We start from the raw sequence: 12,709 nt of genomic DNA on the forward strand, positions 1-12,709 counted from the left end.
CCCCGAAAAAAAAAAATAAAATGGAAAAAAATTACAAATTGATATTTGTGTTGAAACAATCGGAACCTCAGGAAAAAAGCTATGGAATTTTTCTTCTCTCTTTCCTATAGGTGATTTCATTATTCTTCTTTCTTCCCTCCATCTCTCATCCTTCCCTTTTTTTGTAAAGCAAGAAATAGATCAAGTTTCTAGAGATGTCACAAGCATGCCAGTGTGCCACATTTGTGAACATGGCTGGAAAATGACAAGCATGCATGTTTTTCGTGTTGCGTAGTTTACTGCTACGTTTTTTCAATGATCTTTAATTCCTTATCCTGGTCAGAATAATATTGTCTTCTCATTTGGCAGACCTTAGCCTTATTACTTAATTCAATAAGTGATGTGTATGGGAAGAGCTCACAACCATCTAGTCCTACCGAGGCATCAGAAATAGCAGATCTCATTGACTTCATGTAAGGGATTTTTCTTCCCCAGTACTGGTTCTCTTACTGCTTTTTCAAGTTTAGCCTTTGAAGTTCTTACATGGGTACATTATTGTCTTTTCCTCAGTCATCACATTGTCCTGTATGAAGGGCAGGGAGGACCTGTACAGAGTAGTAGCAAGCCTAAGGCAGAAATATTGACTCTTTGCACAAGATTAATGGAGTCTTTACGGCCAGATGTTCAGCATCTTCTTTCCCACTTGAAGACTGATCAGAACTCCTCCATCTATGCTGCAACCAATCCAAAGCTGGTCCAAAATCCTTCATAATGGTTTTGAATGCTTTACATATTTTGCATTCTGATTCTCCTTGGTCTTGCACTTGCTGTTGGGAAAAAAATGATAATGATCAATGTTGGTTTATGATCAGCTTACTCAAATAGGGGCTCCCTCCGTTGCTTCCTTGTTCTGGTGATCTACGACCACCCTAGGGGCGGAAGGACTTTCTTTGCTGCTTAGCCCTAACGACAAAGTAAGTTATGGCTCACTTTTGCACAAGATGGAGCTGCTGTTTTGGAGGTGGGAGTTGTTGACGCACACCCTTGGTTAGGTTAAGCAGTTTCAAGCTGGTTTCTCATCATTTTAAAAATTGTTTACCAGTAAGACAACTTTGTATGATGTAAAAATATATTTTCATGAAAAAATAGTCTCTCGTGTAGCTGGGGGATGTAAGCTAATGTGTCACTAGTGTTATCATGTAAATTAATTTTGAGGAAACAACGGGCACTCATCTGGTGACCCTGTAGATGGTCTACTTGTTTTTTATGATATGGCCCAAGGACAATTTCTTTGCAAAATTCAATGGCTCCTGTCACTTGTTGGACTTCCTTTGTTTTCTGATGAATTGCTTACCATCCTGCTCTCTATCATCATTGTCGGGCTACGAAGCTTGTCACCACTCTCCGAAGGACTACTGACTTCATCATACTCATTTCTGGTGTAGTTCTTGTGCATTTTGTGAGTGAAAGGCTTATCAATCATGGTCCGTAAGAATCAATTACACTTTATGTTCAAGCAACACCCTACTTTGTGTTTTTAACCTTCACATGACTATTATCTTTCTTGTGAGGTTTTCCCGTCATTTGATACCAATGTGGTGGCTCTCTCCTGTGATTTTTCTTTCATCTTGGAGTTCTTTTGGTTGGGCCAAAGATAGGTAAGAGTCCCTTATGGATTACTTGTCAGATTGTATGGTTAGATTCAATCATATTTCCAACTTGTATGTATTCATCTACATGTACTTTGATCAACTTATATTTCTCTCTTATCTTTTTTTTTTTTTTTTTTTTTTCATCATATATGACACTTAGATTGTATTGAAGAGGATGATAAAGCCTACTTGTGCTTTAAGTCTTAAGGTCAAGTGCATTGCCATATGCTATTAACGTTTGCGGTGCTGCTACAGCCATTCTAAAAAAAATGACTAAATAATATTTTGTTTAATTTTCAACTACAGTCTAAATTGTCACTATTTTCTATTATGCTAAGCTAGGGGTGTCAAAACCTAAACCAATAAGGTAAAATTGGTCGAACTGAACCAAAAGTAGCTCAAACCAAACCAAATTGATATCTTATTGGACCGTTTTAGTTTGGGATATTGCAACCCCAAAATCGATCCGAATCACATTGGAAATTGTATGAACCCAAAATCAAGTTAAAATCAGCTCAAAACCTGGATTGGAACCGAAATCAAACCGATAAGAAATTGAAAACAGCCCAAAATTCATTAAAATGAAAAAACAAGTTTTGCATAGTATTGTATAAGGTTGTATGGAAAATCAAACTCAAATCGGACAAAAAATCGAAATCAACCTGATTACAAACCGATACAAGAAATTAAAGCCAAACCAAACTAAAACCAAAATTTCGTCATTGCTTCGGTTTCAATTTCACCATTCTCATACCAAAACTGATTCAACCTAGACCAAAATCGGACCAAACCATCCCGTTGACACCCCTAGCCAAGGGTCTTTTCTTTGTAAAATGCTTTACAAGAATTTTTTTTCAATTAATGAAAATACATCCAACCAGGCAAAATCCTCCCTCTGCCACTCTTTATATATTTTTTCTTAAATCCATCTCTCTTAAATTTTAAATTTTTTGGAAGTCTCTTCCATGGAGCATCCGAACTTTTGACATTATGAAGCTCCATAACTGCATTGTTACATTAATCATATGATCTCAATGATTACGGACTTTTGCATTTGATCTGATTTTGAAGCTTCTCAAATTCGATTGTTCGTTTTCTTAGCTTTTGAAGTTTGTGAAGCTGACCGAAAAGCCATTGCACACTTTAGTATATAGTAAGGTAAGGTTTTTTTTCCCTGATAGTAAAGGGTTGTTCGAACTGAATGCCGAGCATTCTTTGCTACGGAGTTCATTGTTGACAAAAACGAATAAAATTTTAGTGCTACTCCTTTCTAGTAAAAAAGCTATCGCTTTCGGGCTTGGGTGCTTTACTTAGAGATGGCCATTTGGCCTTAAAGGTAAATATCTTTGAGTTCAGTTTGTTAAACACACTATATTAGATCTATTGCACATGCTCTATTTAAGGAGTCTTTGAAAAGAAATAAGATGTTGACGATTGAGGTGATGCTTAGCTCATTATTGACTCTATACATATATTTCAACCTATAAATTAAATTTATATCTTTAAGTAACTTCTGATTCTTAAACAAACTTTTTTTTACCTATTGAACTCAAAAAGAAATATAAGTTTATGATGACTTAGGAATGATGAGCTTTCTAAAAGTTGGGAATGTAATTGATCTTCACATTGACCAAACAAAGAAGTGAGAATCCATTTGGGTTATGTGTCCTTACACTACTCTTCCAAATCAGGAGTAATTGGAAGGAGTTGTTGAAGCATATCCTTAAGAAAGTGTTGTACCTTTTATTTGTAATGGACTAAACAATAGACTGGTCAGAACCTGGTACACCTTGGCACAAAAATGAAGGATGTAGAAGCTATAATGGATTGAAGAGGATAAGAAAATGGAGAGGAATAGGAAAGAACACAAAAATATTAAAAAAAAAATAAAGGTAGGAAGCTATCATTATAAGTGAAAGTGATTTACAAAAATAAGAAAGAAAAAAGGGAAATACTTAGGCAAATCCTACTTTTCTCCCTGGTGGGGCTCTAATGAGCTGATTAAAGGTTAGACATCTGATTTTCATATTCATGCCTAAATGTACTCCAGTTGTTATTCCACTTTTTGGATTCAAATGTGAAACTTGAGTCCACAGACTCATGAACCGTGTCGGTGTAGTTCCTTTTCGTACTTTTCGAATGGAAAACGCGTGCTAAGATGGAGTTAGAAGCTATCAAAAAAAAAAATATATATATATATATATATATATATGTAACTTCATTGTTTCTTAAATTTCTTGTTCAAATCCAAATCAACTCTTTACTTACAAAGTCAAAAACCCAAAATCTTTTGGAATGGAACGTGAATCCATTGTAAGAAAGAGTATAGAATTATGTTCACATTGAAGTAAAAATACATTTTGAGTAGTCATTATCAAATATAATTAAGGTTGGTATACTAAACCTCTAGGGAAAAAATACATTTTGAGTGGTCACTATCAAATATAAATAAGGTAGGTATACACCTCTAGGCTTCTTCCTGCCAAATTGGAGAATGGAGTGGGATTGAAAGTGGGGGACCCACAATCCACTAAACAGACCAATGACATGGAATTGTGTGGCACAGCCGACCTATGAGTATCCATCCCCAGTATGGGATATGATATGCCTCAAACCACAAACCTCTCCATCTTCCCATCCCACATTTTGCCTTATCCCATAAAAAAGGGCAGAGATTGAAGAATCCCCAAAGGATTGAAAAACAATATATATAAACTAAACTAAAAACCTTAGCCTAAAAGCCCAACACTCTCATGGTTTCTCATGTCTACATTAAACAAAACCCCAAATGGGTTCATCATCTTCCTTTCCCCTCTTTCATTATCCATTCATTCTTCCACTACTTCTCTCTCTCTCACTGCTTATTTGTCCAAAGCTCTATACCTTCCATGGAAGTAATCATTGTAAAGGGACACCAAAACTCACACCCCTCCCCCCTGAAAGAAGAGTGCTTATTTGTCCAAATCATTAGTAATATATTCCTTTTTTCCCATCTACTCTTATGATATAGAGAAAGTTTCTGATATTTGGTGATCTCTGGGAGGCCAAAAAAAAATTTGGTAGACTTGATTCTCTCTTTACTTTCTTCATTCTCTTAACTAATCACAACCCTTGACGTGTAACAAACAAAATTGACTAAATTGTGCTCCTGTCACCCAGAGCTGTTATGCACCACCGACTCCATGTTTGAGTAATAGAGTTATATACTCTCTCTCTCTCTCTCTCTCTCTCTCTCTCTCTCTCTCTCTGTGGATTATATTCTATTTAATCTTTATACGCGTGTGTGTATGTGTAATGGGTCTTTACCAAAAATAACAAAAGGGTATGTGTAAAGGGTCTATGGCTGGTGAAGACTTCTGTTTTAACTTAGAACAAAAATTGCAGAGTACACTGTGAGACCCACCTGATCTTGAACCTTGGGAAAAAATACTCTAGTTTCTCACTCTCTTCTGGGTTTTTGAGTTTTGGACCAGTAAGTATATTCTCTCCCAAGTCCTAACTCCTGACTCTTTTTAATTGCTTTACATAAGTGATGGTGACAGGTCTCCTTCCTCTTGTTTAAAAAAAAAAAAGTTTGCCACTTGTCAATCATTGGTTGTTGCTGTTAGACTAGAAAACCAAGTGGTGAGGCTCTAGGCTCCTTCCCTTGATGGGTTTTGATGAGGTTTATGCTTTAACCTGTAGATCATAGAAGACAAGAGTGTGAATGCATCATACTGGATGGTTGAAGTGAAGAACTGGTAATGGAGGTCACCTTCACATTTGTCTGATCTTCAAACTTCAAAGGTGATTGAAGAATTTTTTCAAGAAGAATCACTTGGTGGAAAAAAGGTTCTCACCGCGTTAGAGTGGGAATTTTTTCTCAAATTTTGTTACGTAATAAGTCATAGTCCATGGGGTTTACAATGACATTTTCTGTCCTTAGTTATCGAACGAATCTGTATCTTGACCTCTCATTGGTGTGTTTTTTCACTTTGTGAAAAACCTCTGCCCATTTTTTTAAATGGATCAATCAATGTGACCCAAAAATAATTGTTGAAGGGTTTAATAAACCTTTTTGTCTCTCTCACTTTGGAAGTCAATAAACCATGGCATTTTGACTGCTTTAGCTGACTGTGAACAGCCTTGTGAGAAAATGTGTGGCTATTTTTAGGCTTCAATAACTGAGCAATTTTTAATTTCTTAAGTTAATGTCTTCTGTTGAAGTCAAAAAACTATGAGGGTTATCTCTTTTTGCTCATAAATTTAATTTCCTCGTTTTAGTTTTAGTAAAATTCATTTTTATCATATTTAGACAACTCCAAGTCATTATAACAGCCCCACCTCTCTCCGCTGAAAGATAAAACTAAAACAAGCCATTGGTGGAAAGAGGAGAGGGCAACCACTGACCAAACCTCCAAAACCATCTGAATAATCAAAGTTCTAGTTGAGATATAACTAAACCCCATCAGTAATTATTTGAGATTCCAATCTGATTCTCCTCTGCATGTTTTGTATTTTTGGAGCTTTACACTATAAGATCACTAACCCACTTTACTTTATTTGCATAGTTCATGGTTAGGTACTTTTCAATTTTTCAAAATCTTCAATTCTTAGCCTGTACTAGAATAGTAATTTTGGTTAAAATTCCTAGAATTGGAGGATCATGTAAATAATCAAATGTTAATTCTTATTCCAATAAGGGTCCTATGGAAAAGTGTGGCAATTGTGCTACCGAGTTCCACATTTGAGATGGACCATATAGCCATATTACTATAAAAGGAAAATATATACAATTGAATTAATTTTTTGGTAGAATATACAATTAAATTAGAATCTAAAAATGAAAAAAAGAATCCAAAGATGTTAACCCCCTCCACAAAAAAAAAAAAAAGGAATCTATAGGGATTCTTGGTCAAACAGCAGTTCCCAAATCATTTTCTTTGATAAATTAAGTCTAAGATGAATTTCCATTTTGTCCACTTTCACATAGGGATTTTATGTTGAAACAAATGGATCTTAACAATAGTCGGTAATTAGGTACTGACTTAAAAAAATAATAATAAATAAATAAATAAACTTAAGTACCAAGATTGTCAACATATTATGATTATAACGATCGATATTGTTAAGTCCATCAATCGAACAACCATGATTGATGTTTCAAAAATCAATTGTTTTTGATCATGAGAATGTGAGCATGACAACATGCTTGACCATTGATGTATAGAAATGAGATTGTTTCCTCATGAATATACATTTGGACCTAAGTCATTGTTATTCGTATTTTACGAGTCCAATTTACACGACAAAGCAATCTTGGTAATCCTCACTACAGAACTTTATGTAATTAATTGCTTTAGTTAAATTGTCATATAAAATTGCATTTGGGACCTTGAATTTAAATTATCATTCTCTTAAGGATGATAAAGACTAAAGAGGTATATAAAATTGACCTAAACCTGCTTTATATGACCATATCATTAGTTTATAAAATGTCAAAGCTACCCTTACTGAATTATCCACAAAGTGATCCAAGTCTAGATGTTATTTCAAGAATGAATATATAGAGAAAATTAAATTAATTTCAGCAGGAAAAAAAAATTTCATAAACTATAGGATTCTTTTTCTGCTATTGGAAATGTTTACTGAGGCATTTGACAATAAAATTGAGATTCAGAAACTAAGTACATCTTTGATTGGGATACTTCCCTCACATCCAATATTTTTTCCTTTTGTACAGAACCCAAAACAAACTTCTTTTTTTTTTTTTTCTAATGGACAGAAAATTTTTATTTTCTATAGTAAGGGAAAAGAAAATATTAGATGGGTTCTCTCTTGTCCACAAGTATTCTCGACAACTACAGAGTGGACAGAACTCCTAAAATATAATCACAAGAGGTCTAATTTCCAAGGTTCTTGATCAAAAACTACTCTTTGGAACTGATTGAGAGGAGGATCATTGGCTAGTTTCCTGTCATCATCTTCACTACAAAGAAAATCACAATAGTTAAAATCATCCCAGATTGACATGTTGGTGTATTCAGGCCACAACAAACTTGAGAACTGCATGTCTTCCAGCATCCCAGATGAAGAAGTAGAAGAAGATGAAGTTGAAGAAGTTGATGAAGAAGGCACACAAGGGACTAGAATCTCATGGGGTTCAATCAGAGGAACTTCATCTGTACAGAAACTATCACTGTAATCTGTACAATTGAATGGGCTTGTAATGCTCATAATGTTGTTTTCTTGTTCTTTTATCTCATTAATGGCCGACTCTAAAGATGTCTCATTTCCCCTGTTCTGTTCTGCTTCAGAAATGGCAGAAACAGCAAATAACTCTTGTTGCAGTTCTAGTGGTGGTGGTGGTGGTGGTGGTGGTGGTGGTGATGTGGGTAGTACTTCTTGATCAGTTGAAGTGAGGATTGGCTGGTGAGTGACAGGATCAATACCCATCTTCTTTAGCTTCTTCTTGATGTGGGTGTTCCAGTGATTCTTTATCTCATTATCAGTTCTGCCAGGGAGATGAGAAGCTATCTTGGACCATCTGCAAAAAAAAAAAAAAAAACCGAGAAAGAGGTTCTTGAGTTCAGTAAAATTAAGGAATTCAGAGCATGAAGAACATTAATGAAAAAACAGAGTTAACAGAATAGAGAACCTATTTCCAAGAGAAGCATGGAGATCAATAACCATTTTCTCCTCAGATTCTGATAACAAACCCCTCTTCAAATCAGGTCTAAGATAATTAGTCCATCTAAGCCTGCAACTTTTTCCACATCTTAACAAACCTGCAACAGTACCCACCATATAAACCATTTGAGGAAGAAAAAAAAAAATGGAAATTCCCAACACAAGTACCAAATCCACTTTCTATTTGTGTTTGACCACTGTATTTACTTGATCATAAACAATTTAATTAGCACCAAAACAAGAAGCAAGCTCATTTGGGCTTGGAGAAGAAAACCCAGAAATTTTTTTGTGACCTGCAAGTTTAGGAACTGCTCTCCAACAGCATTGGCCATTGGTGAGGATAAAGTTGATGAGCTTGTTGTCTTCCTCAGCAGTCCATGGCCCCTTCTTTAAACCCACTTTGTCACAGCAAGGTTGCCTTCCCATCTGATCACAACAAATGCAATACCCAAGCCCACAGAGAGAACAGAGAGAGAAGCAGTATAGAGAGAGAGAGAGAGAGAGAGAGAGGAGGAAAATGGAGGGGGCACCACCTTGATTGAATCACTCCACAAAGGAATTAAAGGGGACGAAGGAAATCCTCCTAGTTTTATAACCTCTCTATGTACACGTGTCAAACAGGGGAAAATCAAATAATTGTGCACTCTTTTCTTTGGAAAATTACACCTCATCCGCTGTCTTTTTTTTTGGGTAAAGGCTCATCCGCTGTCTTTACGTGACTTTTAAGCGTATAGATTATTAGAGACTCCTTCCCTTCCCTTCCCTTCCCTACACCTTCACTATACAATGTTAATCAGTTCTTGGTTATGGTGTTCCCCTTAAGTGGGTCCTTCTTAGGAGATTGCCAATATCAAGATTCTCCATGATCAGATCATGGTGGCTTTCTATCTCAACCATGATAAGGTGCTGATCAGACGGCTGAAAAAGTACCATCAGGATGATCTTTGTGACAATGTCAACTTCCCAAGAGACCCTTCTCTGTCTCTCTCTCTCTCTCTCTCTTCTGCCTGGATCTAAATTTATATTTTTGGTACTGTTTTAAATTATTTTCCCCTTAATGGGGACGTTTTCTGGCTTGGGTTGATGATAGATTTTCCTGGATTTCTTCATATCCCATTCATGGCATTAGGATTTTGTTTTGAAAGATTTTCATAGGAATGTGATTTCTTGGGACATAATGGATTCTTTCCTAAAATATCTCAAATCTTTAAGAAAATCAGAAATATTAAATGTGTAGAGAGTCTAGAGACAGATAATCTTTTCTTGATTTTCCTATTTAATGAATTTTCCTCAATTCCAGCTGGGAAAGTAATTTCTTTATTGGGTTTTTCTGTTGGTTTCACTATTCTGTGGTCTGCTTGAAACCATCCTTGCAAATGGCAGATGAGTTGGAAACTTGGGAGGGGATTGCTATCAGGCTGAGTGGTCCTTGTGCGGGGAGGGTAATAAGGGTATCTAATAGGGGTGGAATTTTTCATTTTACATATCACTTCGTCATTCTAAAGTCTAGGTGCGGGCACCACGCAGCTTGACAGCTTTCTATTTATTGCGATTAACTTTGGCATGTATTAGAAGCCCTATGATCATCCATTAATGTGTTTTTACCAAAAATATGAGAAAGGATAATGCTGGTATAAATCTCTATGAAGCATTTAAGCCAACCCTCCACCCCTTCTCCCTCTCTCTACATGGCTAGCATTTACATCCTTTATGATATGAAAACTGTTAGAACCACTAGCCTGCATGATATTTGCCACATGACAAATCAATGAATGCTCAATTTGTATGTACAAGTAGGTTCCATGATATTCTTAATTATCTATTAGAATGGGGAAGAGAGAAATTGGCACAAAAAGTGCTAGTTTAAAGTACACCAGTAGTGTGTCCAGTTTTTTTCCTAAATATAAAGTTCGTTAAAATTAGTCATGTCTTAGTTTAAAGGTTTTAGAGATCAATATTGTAGAAAAAATGAAGATTTTGACAAAACAAATACAAGAAAAAATGCCGACACAAATGTAGTGTAAACTGTGGAACTTGGATCTTTTGTCGCGCAACAGGGTGGCTGGCGTGCAACCAACACCCAAAAACGTCTTGGACTGCGTGTAATCACCTTGGACTTCGTGTCTATGCATTTATGTCCGTTGAATGTGCCCCAAACCCCTATTGCACCACAGAGATTTCAATCCTAAAATGTAGCTGATAAAATCGATGTCATTCCTATTCGATATATATATATATATCTTTTCCTTTTTTTTTTTCTTCAAATCTAGCTTTTTTTCTCTCTCTCTCTCTCCTTTTATGTGATGTTCATTGCCAACAAAAATATCCTAATTCTTTTAAGAGGCATTCTCAATAAAATCTATATGTGTGGGGCAGAGTATATAAAATTAAATGTTGTCTTTGGTTCATTGCTTCATCAATAAATGCTCCAAATGATCTGTTCAAACTTGTGCACTTTAGCAAGCACTTTTATTTAAGAACACTCTTTTTTCTTTTTTTTATTTAAGAACACTCAATACTAGTTGAGGGTTGTTATTCATAAAATAAGTTTAAATGATTAACAGAAAAGCATGCACATCACTTACAATTTTTCATTTAAATCTTTTTTAGAAAATTGATTTTTTTTTTTTTTTTTTGGTTAACCAAGGTGTCCAGGTCAACTTACGCGCACTTATATTAATCCTCGAAGAGACTAGTATAGCAACCCACCACCATAATTTCCACTTAAATCACAGATACACAGATGGAGAATAGAAACCTGAGACGGTGCGCCTAATCCACACAATCTCCAGTTCACCCTAACCATCTAGGCAACCCATGGGTAGGGGTGCAAGTTTGGCCCTGATGGCCGAAACCCGCCTTTGGCCTACCCTGATCCCAAACAAGTACCCACCTAAAATTTTTCTAAGGGTAGGCCCGACCTTGAATCAGGTTCAGGGCGGGTAAGGGTTGATGTCTTTGGCCTGCCCAGCCCACCCTAAACCCAGCTCTAATTTTTTTACCCTGACTTTTGGCCATGGTTTTGGCCAACCCAGTCCTAATTTTTACCATTAATGTTGACCCTGGTTATGACATTGATGTTAACCCTGAATTTAATCTAATTTTATATATTGTTTGGCATTGAATCATTGACACCTCAAAACTCCTAATATATCTTCTCACGGATCTCAGATTGTTTGCCTTATTAGGATGATATCTTTGTTTATCATGATAAGGTTTTAAGAAACCCAGCCCAACCCGGCTCTATTGCACACCTACCCACGAGTGTGTACAGAATAAATAAGAAAACACACACACACACACACACACACACATACTCACACAATGCGTACGACAGGATTCAATCCCACGACCTCCTCCCCTAGGTGCCGACTCCACAAGCCGAAGCTACCACCACTAAGCTATCCTAGTGTTCGTGCTTCTATCTTTTTTAATTAGTGATATGTAGACTATGATAACTCTATCTTAACAAGATTTTAAAACCCATGGCATTATACCTCTAATTCTCTACCATAATTTGCAACGAGCAGGGTAAAAATCTCAAGGACAAACTTGTAAAAAATCTAAGAGGAATAATTTGTAATCTTGCATCATCCAATTTGGTATGCTAATAGTGTGTAAATTTAGATTCCTGAATAAATTAAAAATTGAAACTCAAAAAACTTTGGGTTTAATTCAATTTTTTAATTTAAAAAATAAATAGTTGAAATTTGTCAAAAAAAATTATGTCACTTGCTAGTAGGATTGTTATTATCGATAGGGATGGTAACTTAACTATGGATCATAGATTTAAGTATGGGTATCATACACCAATCTAGATCGGATCAAATTGGTGTGTATCGGTCACTTTTGCTTTTATATTTTTTACTGTTTTACCCCTGAAATAATAAGGGTAATTGATCCGGATCAGTCAGGTATCTGGTATCGATAGTGACCGATACTGGTGCTTGAAATAGATTTTTCTTTTAAAAAAATCCTTTTTCTTTTATTTATGGTTTATTCTTGCCTTTCATGAAAACAATAGACTATCATAAGAATTTGTGAAATTATTTCAAGTGTTAACCACTTACACTGATCAAAAATTTGAGAAAAAAATAGCCTTTTATTTTTTTATTAGAAATATATTCTATAAGGACTCCAAAGTTTTATAGTCTGAATTACTTGCAAAGATTATTTTTTAACTAGTGTTTAGACTTTTTAAACTAAATTATTCATGAAATCTCAAAAATATAGACATATATTGCTGGATCTTTCAGACCCATTTAGAGTTGGGATGAGTTACTAAGAACTTTAATTATTATGACTCTTGCTCACCACACTTCAATCAGACCATTGTAATGATTTCCACTGTTGTTATTCATTTTTTGAAATATCAATGTGAAATAATTCTTTTTTTTTTTTTTTTTTTT

General features: G+C 35.5%; 2 protein-coding genes across 4 annotated transcripts in view; one reads left to right on the top strand and one right to left on the bottom strand.

Annotated features, from left to right (window-relative positions):
* LOC122079431 (mediator of RNA polymerase II transcription subunit 23) overlaps positions 1-1,278 on the top strand; it is a 76,335-nt gene extending 75,057 nt beyond the window's left edge. For 2 of the 3 annotated variants that reach the window (XM_042645906.1, XM_042645896.1), the window contains 3 exons: positions 349-452; positions 550-733; positions 852-1,278. In XM_042645906.1, the coding sequence (XP_042501840.1) occupies positions 349-452; positions 550-733; positions 852-896 (333 nt within the window). In that variant the 3' untranslated portion in view covers positions 897-1,278. Of the gene's footprint in view, positions 1-348; positions 453-549; positions 754-851 lie in introns of all 3 variants that reach the window. The other variant, XM_042645916.1, reaches the window with a different exon arrangement.
* Positions 1,279-7,214: 5,936 nt separating this feature from the next.
* On the bottom strand, positions 7,215-8,973 carry LOC122082257 (transcription factor MYB20-like). The gene is made up of 3 exons (XM_042649724.1): positions 8,594-8,973; positions 8,269-8,398; positions 7,215-8,157 (listed from the first exon to the last, which is right to left on the bottom strand). The coding sequence occupies exons 1-3, from the start codon at positions 8,724-8,726 to the stop codon at positions 7,503-7,505; spliced, it is 918 nt and encodes a 305-aa protein (XP_042505658.1). The 5' UTR covers positions 8,727-8,973; the 3' UTR covers positions 7,215-7,502.
* Between the last annotated feature and the right edge of the window lie 3,736 nt (positions 8,974-12,709).

This window comes from Macadamia integrifolia, chromosome 1 (assembly GCF_013358625.1).
Source record: "Macadamia integrifolia cultivar HAES 741 chromosome 1, SCU_Mint_v3, whole genome shotgun sequence".
In the NCBI taxonomy this organism is placed as follows: Eukaryota; Viridiplantae; Streptophyta; class Magnoliopsida; order Proteales; family Proteaceae; genus Macadamia; species Macadamia integrifolia.